This window comes from Vombatus ursinus, unplaced genomic scaffold (genome assembly GCF_900497805.2).
Source record: "Vombatus ursinus unplaced genomic scaffold, bare-nosed wombat genome assembly UNPS02014847.1, whole genome shotgun sequence".
Lineage (NCBI taxonomy): Eukaryota > Metazoa > Chordata > Mammalia > Diprotodontia > Vombatidae > Vombatus > Vombatus ursinus.
Window position 1 is genome coordinate 12,923,738 of NW_020954625.1, and position 17,339 is coordinate 12,941,076.

General features: G+C 42.9%; 1 protein-coding gene across 1 annotated transcript in view; it reads right to left on the reverse strand.

Moving 5' to 3' along the window:
- Positions 1 to 2,289: 2,289 nt before the first annotated feature.
- Positions 2,290 to 17,339, reverse strand: part of CABCOCO1 (ciliary associated calcium binding coiled-coil 1) — a 168,800-nt gene continuing 153,750 nt past the window's right edge. The window contains exons 6-8 of the mRNA XM_027840733.1: positions 10,595 to 10,717; positions 9,437 to 9,574; positions 2,290 to 3,106 (exon numbers count right to left, since the gene is read on the reverse strand). Coding sequence (XP_027696534.1) covers positions 3,032 to 3,106; positions 9,437 to 9,574; positions 10,595 to 10,717 — 336 coding nt within the window. The 3' untranslated portion in view covers positions 2,290 to 3,031. The remainder of the gene's footprint in view (positions 3,107 to 9,436; positions 9,575 to 10,594; positions 10,718 to 17,339) is intronic.

Genomic DNA, 17,339 nt, shown 5'->3' on the forward strand with positions numbered 1-17,339 from the left:
TTCTCGTCCTTTTGTGTTCCGACAGCCTTGTATTGTTGATATTGGAAAGCATTGTGGAGGATGGGAAGAGCACTAGATTGCATCAGGAACCTTGGTTTCAAATTCTGGTTATAACACGTGCAAGCTCTATGAAGGAAGATGAATCCCTTGACCTCTTGGATCCTTGGTTTTCTCCTGTGAAAAATGGGCACAATGATACTTATTCCACCTTCCTCCCAGAGGTAAGAGAAAAGTACTTTGTAAATGTGAAAGCACTATGGGAATGTGAGCTCTCATTAGAGGAAAGTATGCTGGATTTGAAATCAGAGGAGATGGGTTCAAGTCTCAGCTCTGCCATTTGCTAAGCCACGTGACCTTGGACAAGTCTTCTTTGCTTGGGTCCTTGGTCTGTAAGGTGAGGGTATTGGATTAGATGATTTCCAACGTTCATTCCAGGTCAGAAAGTCAGTGAGTCATGAAATCTTAGAGTTAGAAGGGACCTTGGAGGCCAAGTAGTTTTCTCTATATCTTAAGATTCTCCTTGATGTATCCTAAGAAATAAAATGGCTCACCCATTCTGTTCGTGTTTTGTGTGCCTGAGTCTTATCTCTCCAATCAAGTTGTAAGCTCTTTGGGGGGGGAGGGGAGTGTGACTACGTCTGCTGCTGCTGCTGTTTCCTCCCAGAGCTCACAAAGGACTTTGCAGAGGACACACCTTCATTGGGTGGTTGTGGGGGAAATGCTTTGGAGACATGAACATTCCACAGAGCAAGGAGTTACTATCATCATCATTGATCATGGAATGTCAGAATTAGGAGTCCTTTAGATGTCATCTGCTCCAACACCTTCATTTTACAGATGAAGAAACTTTAGTAGTTTGCTCTCAAGGTCATACAGCTAGTAAGTAGCCCATATGGGACTTGAACCCAGGTCTGCTGAGTGCTAGTCTAGCACTTTCTCTACTCTTCCACATAATGTTTCATTTTTTAAGCTGTACCTTCATGACGGTGATGTCACGCTTAAGAGCGTGACTGAAAAGACCAGTAATTGGTAAAACCTTGGAGATTGGACGTTTATCAATTATAGCTTCAATTCATATGGACAAGGACATAGAGTTGACCTATGGGTAACCGTCCTTGGACTTCCCTAAATATTGCTCCACTTGCTTCCTGCCCATCCATCGGGAGCAACGTACATTTAGGGAAAACTCACATGGCTGGATGTGTGGCATTCTCACACTCTCTGCCTTGGAGAAGCCGATCATCTGATAACTGACGCTTATTAAATCCTAACTCCGAACCATCTGTGGCCCTAATACGCTGGTTCTATTTACCCTTGTGATTGGTGGCCTCACCACTGTTATTGATAATGACTGCTCAAGTGAGACTCTCACTGTCAAATAGAAAAGTTCCCTGACAAGGCCAGGATGACTAGTTGGTGCACGGAGCATGCTGATTGAGTTATCAGGGAGATCATAGGTAAAGATTGCTGCCTAAGATTCTAGATGCCTAAGATTCTAGATGCCTAAGATTCTAGATGCCTAAGATTCTAGATGCCAGAGCTACAGTTTAGCAGAGGGTCCAGAAGAAAGCAGGTGGCATTTCAGCACAGAACCCAGCAGAGGGAACAGAACAGCAGAGAAGGCCAGGTCAGCTGAGGAAGTCCAACAACATCCGTAGAAGACAGAAGCAGTCCTATGCTGTAGAGCAAACAGCAGTGTTAAAGGCGATTCAGAATGAATGTCAACCTAGGAGAGTGGACTTTTTTTGGCTACGTATGTTTCCTAGCTACCAGTCATCCTGGAACACATTCCCTCTCAAATTTGTAGTGTGGTAAGTGGGAGCGTGTACTCCTATGTGAATGGGGGGAATCTTATTCGCTCTTTTGCTGAGTTGTTTAATTATATTTCCTTTGCTCTGAACTAATATATCCTTTGTTCAGCTGGTAAAAGAAACACATCAGTGGGGGCTTTGGAGTTAAAGCTTTGAGTAGCTACTGTCCCACAATGTGCCCTCCATGAGAGGGTGTGAGGGCCTGTCACTCCATTTGCAATAACATCAATGCTTTTCCTTTCAAGTACTACTCAGAAGCTGGTATTATTTGAACCACAAAGTTGCTGCTGCTGAAGCCAGGGCCCCCTTCTGGCTATCTTTCCAATTCCAGGGAATATCTTAAGAGAAACCCGGAGACAAAGAGCCCAATTAGGAAGGAATCTAATCTGTAAAACCAGGGGCTAATCAGCTTGCCAGAGGACTCTTTTTTCCTCAAAAATTCCATTTTAATTAAACTATTTTAAATTATGTTCGACATTTCAATTATTTCATGGCACTAATGGTTAATTTTCACGGCTCCACAAAGCAGAATTTGTATTTAAGACTTCTCTCATCCCTATTGAGGTTGGTCTTCAATAACCACTTACGTATCGCTTCCTCTTTTGTGTGTGTGTGTGTGTGTGTGTGTGTAGGTCATGTATTCTCTGGAGAGGGTAACAAGATTAGAAATAACAAACACAGAGCAGAAGGAATTAAACTGCTCAGAGACACATTATGTAATTTCAGGAAATGGGCTTCACACATGTAAGGTCTAAACAAAAAAACTCAATGGCTCAGAAGGGGGGAGAGTCCGATAAGAGTTGGTCCTCGGGGCTCTAGTTCTCCACTTTCAGTGATAAGTTCTAAGTCCACTGAAGCAGTCAATGGAAATAGAATTATTTTCATTTTTTTATCTTTTTGGTTTAAAAAGTTTCTTCCTGGAAGAAGTGTGTTTATGCTTCTTAATGTCAAAAATATACCCTAAACTAGGCATATTTGACACAAAATTCTGCAACCTCATGTATAAAATAGGTTTGGTTTCTATTGGGTGAAGTCGATTCAGCTGCTGAGATGGGCCAAGAGAGTGCCTAATCAAATCAAATCAAAATAATCAAATAAAAGGGATATGGGCTACGATTCTTCACTAAATGGAGAGCACGGGGTGCTCTAGAGATGGTCTTGTGTTCTGGGCTTTTGATGCTTTCTCTGACTGTCAGCCTGGCTCCTATCCCTGGGCATCCTCAGGCCTGTTTCAGTTTCTCGATCCGTACATTGAAGGTCTCTTCCTGCATCTGCAGCTTCTCATTTATCTCAGCCTGTGAAGACAATCAGAGAAAAATGGGGTGATGATGGAGCTATCACTGCCTGCACATTGTCTCTGTGGCCGGGACATGCGCGAGCGCCTAAAGACAGACATTAGCCCAGGCACACCTTCCTGTTTTGCAGACATTATGGTGTTTCAGCCTGGAGTGATGTGATAAAGCTTTATCATCGTTCTATGCCTGGTCCCAGTGTAGACTGTGTCTGCTAGCAACAGGAAGTGGTATTTGGACAGCCATTTTTCATATCACCTTGAGTTGTGAGATAGGATAATTTATCTGTGTTTTCAGATGGACTTTACCAATAAACACCCAATCAGGATAACTGCTCTGGGTTTTATTAATGCAATCCCTCCATCCCCATCCAACCCTAATGGCAATGGATTATTATTATTTTTGTCTCCAAGGCAATGCATTTTCATCTGGATCTCAGAAAGTCAGGACTACCTGGGAATGAGCTGTGCTAATAAGTCTATGGTTCTCCTTGTAATTCCCACAATTAAGAAAATTTCTTCTCTTCTGGGACTTTAGGAATTCTGCCACTTTTCTGCATATCATTAGTTGGGAAAAGGTGAGTGATTATTGACAGGCTTTAGTGGATGTCTGGGTTTATGATCGCTTCTGGCCCCTGGTGGTGACATTTGTGAGGAGAAGTGAGCATACTTATCTCCTAAACACTTCTAGCTCTAGAATGTACTTCTTTTATTAGTAGGAGTATATAATTGTGGTTAGACCAATCTTGGTCTGGGAGAAGAGATGAGAAGACATCTTCTCCTTTCCTTGGAGAGATGAGGGATCATGGATGAAGAATATTGCATATATTGTAAGATGGAATTCTGTAGGTTGCCTTTGCTTAATTATTTTTAACTGCTACTGGGGAAGATCCATTGGGCTTGTGTGTGGGATATTGCGTAGTATATCTAGAAATGTCTGTGGTAGAAAAACAAAAGGCACCAACAAAACAAACTTTAAAAGACAAAGACGATATTTACTATAAAAAATAAAAAAATCAGTCATTTATTACACATTTATTATTAATAATAAATAATGTGGTCAGGACAGATAAATCTATGTGTGGAGGCATGCCCAAACCAGCTTGGTGCGCCAACATGGTTCCTTATAACAGCTTGTAGATTTTCCTCCATCTTTAAATAGAAAATAAAATAAAACTTCCAATGACATGAAAAATACTTATAAAGCTTGGAATGTTAGTATCTGTTGGGTCACTTGGGCTTTCTAGAGTCACTGATGTCTGGTAAGGCTTTTATTGGGTCAGTTTCAACAGGAGGACTGCTCATGTCAGATATTGGATTCGGTTTTATAAGTTTTGCAAAATCCTTTTTGGGTTTTTCATCCCACCACATTCCAGTTTGCCTCCAAGCCAAGATTTCAAGTTTAGCTAATGATTAGATGAGATATGGATAGCCTTATATGACTCTCAGGAAACTATTTTTTGCTTTGCCTCTGAGCTATGCCTAGTATGTGTATATTCTCCTTTCTTGACAGTGATTAAGAGAGGGAAGAAGGGAGATGAGTTGGGGGAACAGAAGGAGGTGCAGGGGAGAGGTGTGGACTGCAGGAGAATTGAGAATTAACCTTCCAAATTAAAACAAACCAACTGCCCTCCCAAAGAGTAATGGCTTTTCTTTCTAAGAGATTCTCAATGCCTGAGGCTGTCACCAGTTATCTTCTGAGATGCTCAGGGAACCCCTCGAGATATTTATATTGTAGTTTACACGGGCTGTAGTTTACATGCAGTAGACATGGATGGGGGTGAACCTCCAATGAACTAATAATGAATGCAAAATTAAAGCACTGTATAACCACTGGCTCTATTTGTAATTATTATTATCTACTTCAAATCACTTTAGTTTGAAAGAATAATACATGCCATATAACCATATGGTCCCAGGTAGCAGTTACTATGAAATTGACCCAGTGATTGGAAGGGAGTTTCACAACTCCAAAAATTCTGGGCATCCCACCCCAATTCCAACTGAGCAATCAATCTCCTTTCTCATATTTAATTAAATGCTTCCAGCTTCACCCACAGTCCCATCTCCCTTCCACTAATGAAAATCCTACTGTCCCGGCCCATTTCAATCACCCAGTGCTATCACCTCTTCTGGGAGAGGACACATTTCTTACTCAGTGTTACCTTGGTGGAATGTAACTATAACAAGTGAATCGTCTGCCTTGGGGAAGAGTCATAGGGCAACATTGTGTGTGCTCAAGGGAGTCCATAGCCGTGGGATTTTGCAGAGACGTAAAATAATATTCCTAGTCTCTGGGACGAGGGGATTACAGGATTATAGGTTTAGAGTTAGAAGGAACTTCCTAGGACAATCTAGTCTAACTCGTTCATTTTAAGTACGTGTTCTTTCTAAGTAGGTACTAAATTGTTTGGACTGAAACTTTTGAAGGACTGTAAGCATTATTAATGCCTTCTGAGAGCATACTGTCCCCTGAGACAAAGGCCCAGTCACCCCACCCATGTTATGGCTCTACTCCTCCTTAAATTACCCCATGCATTTCTGAATGAATATTTCACAAATAGGTAGTAGAAAGACAGCTAGAACAGGGGGCGGGTACTTGTCCTCTGGGCTAGACAGACCTAGCAGAGGCCAGTATTGTACAAGCAGAAAGAGCTATGGAAACTGAAATCAGAGAACCTGGTTTAAATTCCTGGCTCTATCACCTACTGCCTTGTGAACGTGGGCAAACTACTTCATCTTTCTGGGCCTTGGTTTCCTTATCTCTGAAATGAGAGGTTTGACTAGGTAACTCTTCCAGTCCCTATATCTATGTATTCTCCCTCCCTTCTTCTCTCTCTCTCTCTCTCTCTCTCTCCAAACAATTACTATTTTCTTTGAACTCTGTTCTCTTCCTGACAGCTTGGGTGGATTCAGACCATCACTTTCTAAGAACTATCCTGTGAGCAGCATGTCTGGGCTTTGTTTGAGTGACTCTTCTGGCTTCAGAAAGAAAAAGAGAAACCTCTGTCTTACACAGCTGTGAAACCTGGGATGTTTCTTTCCCAGAGACTGTGGTGAGTAAGGGTAGTGATGACACTTGGATTTATTTCTTAACCTAGAAATGAGAAGTAGAGCTGAAAAAACCCATGATCTCTAAATTACTGGCTTCCCTTAAGCTTTTTAAGTTTGCCTGGGCCAACAGTCAAAATGAATACAAGATTAGAGAATCATTATTCATATTGTCTCAGAAATGGAATTTCCTTTTAAATGTGAGCTTTAACAAAAAAAAAAGGTTTTCTTTATTAAGTATGGCCTTTATTATGCATCTTGGAACCGAAAAGAATTCCAGTGGGAAGGATCATCTAAAATTAAAGTGAGAGTCAATGAGAAAATAATTTAATTTACTTAAAAAATAATTTACACTCAATTTTTGGGACTTCATCAATTGTGTGAAGTGAGGTATACCAATAATTAATTCTAAGAACTTTGAAAAAGAGCACTTTAAAGAATATTGCCAGTGGTGATTTCTGTGCTGCCTGGAAGAACCATTTGGATATTTTGGTTGTTGAGTCATTTCAGTTGTGTCTGACTCTTCATGATCCTATTTGGGGTTTTCTCGGCAGAGATACTAAAGTGGTTTGCCATTGCCTTCTCCAGCTCATTTTACAGATGAGGAAACTGAGGCAAACAGGGTGAAATGACTGGCCAGGGTCACACAGCAGGAAGTATCTGAGGCCAGGAGATTTTGATAGGCAGAACATAACGACCCGACTTTTAACTCAACTAAGATACATACTTAAATGTTGACAAGACGCCATGCCATGAGAGTACCCACCCCCCAAAGTTCTCCAGAAATAGATCTGGGGGTTTGGTGGGTTGGTGGAGAGCACTTAGGAAGGGAATGGTGAAGTCATGTTTAGTGACAGACCCTCGGAATTCTAGGGAAGCCACTCTTTTGGAACCATCATTATTCCTGCTTTCAGCTGGGCTGAATGCTAGTTGCTACTTGTTTACATGGAGGTTGGCAAGGCTAACCAGAAGATTTATGCAAAGAGGGAGAGTGGGGATCATGATATCTTAGGATCAGAGATTTAGAGCTGGAAGGCCATCTAACCCAATTCCTCTTTTTACAGGTGAGGAAACTGAGGCCCAGGGAAGTTGGGACTTGATCAAGGTCACATAGTCAGAGGCTGAGGCAGAATTTGAACTCTGGCCTTCTGGATTCCAGGTTCAGTGTCCTATCCACTTTGTCCTGCTGCCTCTAGAGGTATTATGCCAACTGCTCATTCAACCTTATTTCTATTGTTCTCATCATATTCAATGGAGTGCAGAAAGAAAAACTCTAAGGACAAGGTACTATTCTACGTCCATGTTTAACGGTCAGTGTACTTTGCAAAAGTAAAAAAATGATGCCCTTTCATTGTTGAGTATAATGATATGTAAGCTCTCGCCGTTATTATTATTACTACAACTACCACTGTGATCATCATCAATATTTTATCTGGGAGTTGGCATTTTGCTTGGTCCTGCCCAGGGCCCAGGACTCACTTAATGTAGAAACTAGTCTGAAATTAGTCTGCATCTCCCCTTCAAAAAAAAAAAAAACGGTCACTGTCCCTCACCTCTGGTCCAACTCCTTTCTCATCTTCATTATCTTTGACTCGGTTGTTCCCTGGATGCACAGCCAAGGTATGATGACTCTGGGCCAACGAGGTGACCACATCTAAAAGTTAAACAGCGTCCTCATTTTTCTCTGTGGTTCAGTGGGACAAAGGTATCAGGCTCCTCTCCTTGGAAATGAGTCACTGAAGACGCATGGCTAACTCCATACAGTACGGTCTTGGCAGAGATGTGTTTCCAATTCTGGGGGCCTCACAAACAATTCCATTACTGTCTAAGAGCAGCCCTGGTGATAATTCCCGAGGATCGTGAGGAGCCTCCAGGGGCCAGGGTTATACGTAAACTATATTTAGAAGAAATGTTATCAAATCCAAAGAGGAGATACATTCTGAACCCCTGGCTTCATGCAACGGCCCTCTGCCCTCCAACCTATTAGCCGGTTATTACATTCATCAGACAGCTCACAATAAGGAGCTTTGTGTAAAAACATGTTCTTCCACTATTTCTGGTAAACACTAAACACCCCTTATTAAGCCGAGGACCTTGGCTCCTTCTTCTGGCATGAGCTCCCTGCGTGCTCGTGTAAATAGCGCAATAGCATCTGATGATTGAGTAAGTCACAAAGGGAGCTTATGCCAGGCTGATCTCCGGCTTGTCCCAAATTAGTTGTTTGAACAGGGTGCTTTTTACATACCGGCTCTCATGTTCTGATGATTCCCTAAGCCTCCCCCAGCAAGGCATTTATGTGTTTTCTGCATGCACCATTGAGTAGGGCCCGGTTTCTATAGCCTTACTCAACTTATATGGAAATCTCAAACTTGGTCAGACTAGCCAATGGACTGAATCTGTTACCTTCTCGGAGAATGATGCAGATTCCTACAAACCATGGTGGGAGGGGCTTTCCATAATGTGAAGTGAGGCCACTTGTCACTCTGGAAAGTGGGGGAAACATGAGAAGGAGCTGTAGCTGCCGATGAGTCTGAAGCCGAGGTAACATGAGCGGCTGCCTGCCTCCTGGCTGCTTTGAATCTCAAGCCTGGCCTAAGTGGTTTTGAGATCCTAGTGATAACTGAGAAGGAAACCAACTTTCTGGGAATGAGTTTGCTGATTCCTTCGCTTCTTTGTGGATGTCCGATGACAAACACAAAATGAGGTTTGATCTGGCTTCTTTGGTGTTCAGTGTTTTTTCAAATGGACCTGGGATTTTATTGGGTATGGGGAGCTCCCGATGAAGACACTTTCTCTACCAACACAAGTCAGCCCTTTAACAGTTTAGAGTCTTAGAATTTACTTGGGGACACTGAGAAGTGAAAAGATTTGACCAGGGTCACCCAGCTGGAATGTATCAGATGGAGGACCTGAACCCACATCTTCCTGCCTCCAAGCTTGGCTCTCTATCTATTATACTAGATGACCTTTCTCAGTTCTTTTGATAAATTTAAATAATACTTACATGGTTCATGTTTGCAATGTGAAAAGGGACAGGGACTTTGCTGTGTTTTATGTTTCAAATTCTCTATTGTAAAGAAGTCATGCCACACTTAGAATGGGTCAGAGAATCTATTTTTGTGATGTTTCTGAGTATTAGGTGACTAATCAGAGAGTTATGCAGAGCTGGTAAGTCGGAATTCCACTGCCATCCTCACCACATTGGTGGGAAGAGTTAGTATTCATTCAGGCTGAAGTTGGCCAGCTAAGTAATATAAATGTGCATGTTACCCTGGCTATGTACCTGAATGCTGCTTATGACTTCATCTGTGATCTGACCCAGTACAGTCTTGACTTCCTCGATGGTGAAATTGGCCAATGGATCCACCTCTGTGGCTTCGCTTTCTACCTGGGACTCCTCTGAAAGGATTTGCTCGATATCCTATGCCAAGTAAAAAGCACAGAGACAATTGTTCATAGAGCTCTCCATGACTCATCTGCAACCCCAAGCTTTTATTGGGTACTTTTCTACAAGAAATCATGTCAACCCTAGAGAAGGCTGAGGTTTTGAAGTTACCACTGACTTCTTCATCATTAGATTCCATGAAGACAAAGAACGAATCCAAGACAATCCAGATGTCCCAAGTGGGGTAGGATGGAGATGGAGGTGGAATTCACTGACAAAGTCATCCTGTGGGCCCTCTGCTGTCCAGTCTGTGTTGGTCCCAGGCCCAATGACTTCTGTCCTCAGAGGACTGAGAATTTAGAGCTGGGAGTGACATTTGAAGAGAGCTTATTCTCCATCTCCATTTTTACGGAAGAGGAAATGAAGTCTGTGAGATGATCCACTCTCTCTTAGGACAATCATCCCTGTGCTTGGGCTGTTCCTCTGTGTTCACCTCGTTGTACCCTCCCCTCATCTAGCCTTCTATGCTGCCACCATTTTCCAGTCCCCTCTTCCAAGAACTTTTACCCCAAGTGAACGAGTCAGGGAGCTCTGTTTGGTTTACATAACTATTCATCTCTTGGGCTTACTTGCTGTTTTCTTACACGCAAACTTCACCTCCCACCTTTGCACTTGCTCATCTCCATGACTAGAGTACTCTCCTTTCTCCCTTCTACTTCTGGATTTCCTTATCTTCCTTCTAGACCCAGTTCAAATCTCACCTTCTGCAAGAGGACTTTCCCTCCCCCATCCCCGATTAGGGCCTTCCCCTCTCAGATTACCTTCCTTATGCATGTGTGTCTCTGGTTATTTTCTTCTTGTCTCCTCAGTTAGAATGGAAGTTCCTTGAGGTCAGGGAGCCTACTTCTGCCTTTCTTTATATCCCCAGTGTCTAGCAAAATGCCTGGTGCATAGTAAGTACTTAATGAATCCTTCTTGGCTGATTGACCCTCCAGTCTAAGGAAGGCTGAGGTTGAGTGAGCGTCCCACAACAAAAAGGGCTGAAGGCTTACTTACCTCTACTTCGAGAGTTGATGTTGGGGGTGGCACTATAAATGCCGAATAAATGTCACATGCCATGCCTTCTTCAAGGGGATATGGAAAAGGGGAAGCCGCTGACTTGACAAGTTCTATCACTTTCTGTAAGGAGAAAAAGAGACGTCACGATTATAGCCTTGGAAAATGGACCGTGGTTTTCCTAATTCCTCTTCTAAGCACACCATAATTTCTTGTCTCTTATCCTTTTAGTCCTCCGTCCTTTGGAAAGTCTTTCCTGATGACTCTCTTCTTTTTCTAGTTCCATTTATATGTACTGCCTGTGGCCTTCAAAGGAATTTGGACTGATTATCCATACAAGAGAGACCAAGCAGGTGAAGAAGGTCTAAGGCCCAGATTTCAACATGTATTTGGTTGGATGCCCTATGGAGCTTGTCCATCAGTATGGGATGTTAGGCTCAGAGTCAAACAGGAGGAGAAGAGTGGGATGGACTATTTTTAGGAAAAAAAAGCTCATGATGGACCTTATGCTTACCTAGAGACACAAGTCCATCTGTTTAACACCAGTATTCTACTGTCCACCTCGGTCAACAGCATAACTTCCTGCTACATTCCATACTCCCTTATTTGCTAAATGTGCTTTATGGGCTAGCCTTACCCTCACCCTGATTGTTAGCTCCTCATGGGCAGTGGGCTAGCCTCACCTTCACCCTCCTTATGGGCAGAGGTCACGTTTCAGACTCCTATAACTCTGACAGTGTTTACTTAGCACAAAGTTAGGCAAATTCAGGGCTGGTTAATAATATCCTGAATAAAACTCTGTGTCATAGAGTAAGCGATCCCATCAAGCGGACACCAACCTCCCCGCCTTGGAGCTCACACCAGGCATGGTTTTGCAACTCTCCAAATCGCTCCTCATTTAATACAATGTATTACGGCTGTCTTCATTGGAGTTTTATCCCCCGCTAAGCGCTTTTAGTGTCTAGGAGGTTAGTATCTCCCTCAGCACCTCTCATGTTATTCTGAACACAGTAAAAGCACTTAAAAACATTTGTTGAAAAAATGAATGAATGGAGATTGAACTCCATTCAATTCAACCAGTCTCAATAAACAGCCGCTCTTTGACAATTCCTGTGCTGGGTCCTGGGGATACAAAAACAAAACCCAAACAGCCTCTGCCTTCAGTGAGTTTAATTCTCCTGGGCTTAAGTGAATGCACATGTTATCATTTGAGAAATGTGTTCTTTCATGGTGTGTCTAAAGGGATGCAGATTACATATGGCACTCTATTTGTATGTGTATGTTTTATACTGTGTACAAATATGTTGAAATTGATAATGATGGCTGACATCACAGTGCACATTTATAGAGCGCTTTAAGCTTGGCTAAGCATTTACAAATATGACCTCATTTGATCCTCACCACAACCCTGTGAGGTAGGTGTTGTTATTACTACCATTTTACAGATGGGGAAACTGAGGGAAAAAAAGGGTAAGTGACGTGCCCAGGGCCACACAGCTAATAAGTGTCTGAAGCCAAATTGGACAGACACCAGTGTGTCGCTCTACCCACTGAGTGGGTGCCAAAGAGTGCTTGAAGTTTTGCTGAGCTCTGACATTCATCATCTCACTTATCACAATGACTCTGTGAGGTAAGTGCTCTGAATATTGTTATTCACTCTACAGATTGAGGGAACTGAGGCTGAGAGAAGGTAAATGATTTGCTGGCATCGCACAATTAGCCAGGGGCTAAAATTCAGGTCTTCCTGAATTTATATGCATTTATTGCTTTATTCAATGAACCACAGGGACTGTCCTGGCTGTTGAAAAACTAGAAGAGGTCATTTTAGATTCATTTTCATGAATGTATGTATATGTATTTTGTGTGTGTGTGTGTGTGTGTGTGTGTGTGTGTGTGTGTGTGTGAGAGAGAGAGAGAGTGTGTGTGTTTATGTGTGTGTGTGTATTGACTGACTTGCTCAAGACTGTAAGTCCATTTTGTGGATGGGATCAAGATAATGGGCTTTCCTCAGCATGGTAGGATATTAACACATTTTGTCTATTTGTTTTTACCATTGTAGATACAGTTGAAATGGCAAATAAAAGGAAACAGTTCCTTCAGCACAGGGTATCATAAACTGCCCTGAATTTGGAGTTGCGGGGCCTGAGTTCAAATTCTGATCCTGCCACTTAGTATCTGTATTGTGAGGTACACAGATAGTATCTGGACCTCAGTTTTATCTGTAAAACAAAAGCAGTTGGGCTTCAAGATGTTTAAGGCCCCTAGAGCTCTAGCTAAATGATCCTAGATCCTCAGTTTGGGAGGCAGGATTTGAACCCTGGTCTTCTGGAATATATTTGACTCTTCACCATCTGAAGGCAGGAGACAAAATAGCATCTGAAAATTTTTTCCTTTTAAATAATTATCTTGGGGATGGTTTTTAGTCAGTCAGCATTTATTAAGTGCCCATTATGCACCAGGCACTGATGTTTTAAAAAAGATCATGGTCACATGGTTGCCCCAAACTTTCCTTGTAATGAAGAAGTAGCGTTAAGCAAAGGAAGTCCACTTATGAGCATATCTGACAATGTATGTCTGATTCTGCACCTCAGGTTCACTACCTCTTACCACCTGCAGGTGCCCAAAGCAGAGATGCCTCACTGCCTTGATCAAAGTTCTGAATTCTGGCAATTCCCCGCCCTTTGCATCACTGCAGTTGGTGTGTATTTGGCTTCTTAGAAGAGACCAAAACTCCAAACTGAAATAATTTGGAAAGAAGTTTATTGATTAGTCCTGGTTCTTCTTACTGCATGTGGCATCAGTTCATAGAAGTCTTCCCAAATTTCTCTGGACTCTTCAGTCTTCATTTCCTTTGGCACAATAATGTATAATCATATTCATATGCCAGTTCGTTCAGCTATTTCCTGAACTTTGCCTCTACTCTCTGAGCTGCACATTTTCCAACACACTATATAATTTCTTTATCCCCATTTACCTATAGCAACTATAGCCCTTTTCTCCCCTTTCCCCCTTTTCTTTAGCTGCTACAGAAAAAAGAAATGATTAGACATAGTCTGTTCACCTGGAAGTACCTATGAAACCTTAGAGTATGCACTCAGGGGAAAGAAAGAGCATGGTGTGTGCCTGAAATGGTACTCTTCTATGATGAAGGTGAGAGAGAAGGGAAGGGGAAGGATGAAGGAAGAAAGAGATTGATTTGGGTCAAAAAATAGCAGCTTATTTGATTTTTTTTTATTGCTGGGTCTGAGGAGAATGCAAAAGGTAAATGGAGAGGTACAGTCTAGGGCTTGGAGTCAGGAAACCTAGGTTCTCCTGACTTCTAGCTGAGTGACCAAAGGTAAGTCCTTTCACTTCTTAGACTTATTTCCTTAGTTTGAAAAATAGGCATAATAATGCCTGTAGTACATGCCACCAGGTTGTTGTGAGATAATGTACATAACCATTTTGCAAATCTTAAGATGCTCTTAAGAATCAGTTGTTATTAGAATTATTCATTGAACTAGTATTTGCTCTTGGGCAGCATTTCCTGTTAGGAGCCCATTTTTATTTTCTGCTAACATGAAATTAAACATATTTTCCCTTGGAGGTAATTTTGAAAATCTTGGGGAAGGATGATTGCTGTTATTCTTGAACATAGCAGGATGTTTCGTCCATCAATGGATGACCATCCTTAGTCTATTTCCTAGCAGTTCCTCTCAGTGCAGCCCTGCTACCGTAGCAGCAGACATACTGCTGATGACCTGATGCCACCATTTCCTGTTCCTACTCTTTCTTTGTCGAAGCACCAGCAAATGCTTTGGGCACAAGCTCACGCTCCTGAATGATACAGTTGTTTCTTTTTTTTTTTTTGGAATGCCAATTATCCTGGATGAATCCATTAGTGCTAATTAGTCTAGGTGAGGTCCTTTGTGCAAGGTTTCCAAGGTCTCTGGGTCAGCTGGTGGGTGCAGCTGGATATCTGTTGGACGGGTGCAGTCCTCCCCTTTTCTAAAGCATCATGTGAAAAAAAGCTGAGGATTTTGGGGTGGCTTTTGGTAAAGTTGGCTTTTCCTAGGATCATAGAGTCTAGTCCAACCCTCTCCCTCTCCAGATGAAGAAACTGAGGCTTAGCAAGGTTAAAGGTCTTGCCCATGGTCAGACATAGAGTTTGAACCCAGGTGTTCCTGACTCCAGTCCCAGGACTTTACTCACCATTCTTCCTTTTCTTTGGCTTTAATTAATGCTGACCACGGAGGTATTTATTTGACTTGACCTTGCTCAAGGGAAATTTATTACATGAAGCCAGTTAGTCAACATTTATTAAGTGCCTACTGTGTGCCAGACATTATGCTAAGTGCTGGAGATACACAAAAGGATAATTGCTCTCAAGGCGCTCACAGTCTAGAGGACGTCACTTGGAGGTAATCTCAGAAGGAAGGCACCAATGGCGGGTGATAAGTAGAAGGTAGAATCTTATCTGAATATTGAACAGGGAAGCCCGGAGTGAAGGTGTGGTGGGACAGTATTTCAGGCATTCCAGGCAGGGGGACAGCCAGAGTAGTGGGGAGATGGAAACAACGGCAAGATCATAAAGTATAGAGGGCGTGGAAAGGTAGTGAGGGGCCAGATTGTGAAGAGTGTTAAAAGCCAACGGAGGAGTTTCTGTTTGACCCAGGAGGTCATATGGAGCCAGGGGAGGTTCTTGAAAAGGAAGGCAGAATGGTTGGACCTGCACTTTAGGAAAAATACTTGGGGAGCTGAGTGGAGGAGGAAAAGGGAAAGAATATGCATTTTTATAGCACCTACTATGTGCCAGCCACTTTAAAAAAATATGTCATTTGATTCTCTCTAGAGAGGTAGGTGCTATTATTATTCCCATTTTACAGTTGAGGAAACTGAGTCAAAGGGAGGTTGAGTGACCTGCCCAGGGTCACACAGTAAGAATCTGAGGCCAGATTTGAAATCATATCTTGATTTTAGGCCCAGTGCTCTATCCATGATGCCTTCAACTGCCTCGACTGGAGGCAGTGGGACTGGAGTGGGGAGAGACCTAAGGCAGGGAGGCCCCCACCCCCAGTAGTCATTGCAACAGTACAGGGATGAAGTGATGAGGGCCTGCACCAGGGTGGGGGCAGCATTAGAACAGAGGACGGGATGAACACAAGAGACATCACAAAATTAGAAAGGATAAGACGTGGCAACCGATCAGATACATTGGGTGAGTCCAAGTCAGGAGTAGGGCTAACCCTGAGATTGTGAGCTCTGGTGACTGGGAGGATGGTAGTGCCAACATTAATAAGGAAGCTAGGAAGTGGGGAAAGTCCTGGGGGAGAGATAATGAGTTCTGGTTTGGACCTGTTGAGTTTGAGATGCCCATGGGATATCCAGTTTGAAATGTCCAAAAAGTTAGTTGGTGATTAGCGATTGGAGGTCAGGAGAAAGGTTAGGGCTGGATAAATAGATCCGAGACTCATCCTTATAGGAAGGAAGAGAGGAAGGAAAAGAGGAAGACAAAAAGGGAGGAAGGAAGGGAGGGAGGGTGGGACGGAAGGAAGGACGGTAATAAGCAATTGTTAAGTGCTATGTGTCAGGCACTATGCTAAGTGCTGAAGATACAAATACAAGCAAAAATAAAGACAATCCCTGCTCTCAAAGAGCTTACATTCTACTGGAGGGAAGACAACACATAAAAGGGAATTGAAAGCAGGAGTTGGGGAGAAGGTAGCCTTGGGATATGGGGGGAGGGCAAGACATGATTTCTGAAAGCCTAAAGTCAGGAACCAGGATGGGAGGGGAATGAAGGCAAGCTGGCTTGTGCCCTCCCCCAAAATAGAAGCTCCAGGAGGAACTCATCAAAGAGTGAAGGGGGAAGAACCTTGCAGGGGGTGGGGGTGGGGGTGGGGAGGATATTCCCCGGTGAGTGGGCTGTGAGACTGGGAGGCTGTTCTGGGGTGAAGAGATCCTAGGTGCTGAGGAGAGTTTCAGGATGAGCCAGCAGTAAAGGGGACACAGTCTTAAGGTCCAGGTGAGGCTGTATAGAGGCAGAAGAAAGAGGGCCTAAGATGGCACCCTGAACGATACCCACAGTTATTGGGCATGACCTAGAAGAAGATCCAGCATAGGAGAATGAAAAAGGAGCATTCAAGTAGGAGGAAAACCAGGGGGGAGCAGAGTCATGAAAAGCTAGAGAAAAGAGAAGATCAAGGAGAAGAAGATGATGGACAGTGTCAAAGACTATGCAGATGTCAAGGAGGAAGAGGATTGAGAAAAGGCCATTAGATTTGGCCATTGGGTCACTGGTAACTTTGAAGAGAGCCGTCTTGTAGAATGATAAGGTTGGAAGCTAGACTGTAGAGTTCAGAAGAGAGTAAGAGAAAGGAATGTAGGCAGTGAGCATAGACTGCTTTCCCAAGGAGTTAGCCACAAAAGGGAAAAGAGATATAGGATGATAGGTAGCAGGAATGGTCAGATTAAGTGGGGTTTTCTGCTTGTTTGTTTTTTTTTTTCTCACATTTGATTTGTGTGTGGTTTTTTTTAGGCAATTAGGGTTAAGTGACTTGCCCAGGGTCACACAGCTAGTAAGTGTCAAGTGTTTGGTCTGAGGTCAGATTTGAACTCAGGTCCTCTTGACTTCAGGGCCAGTGCTCTTTCCACTATGCCACCTAGCTGCCCCATTGTTTTTCAGAATAAGGAAGACATGAGCATGTTTATAGGCAGCCGAGAGAGAGAGAGAGAGAGAGAGAGAGAGAGAGAGAGAGAGAGAGAG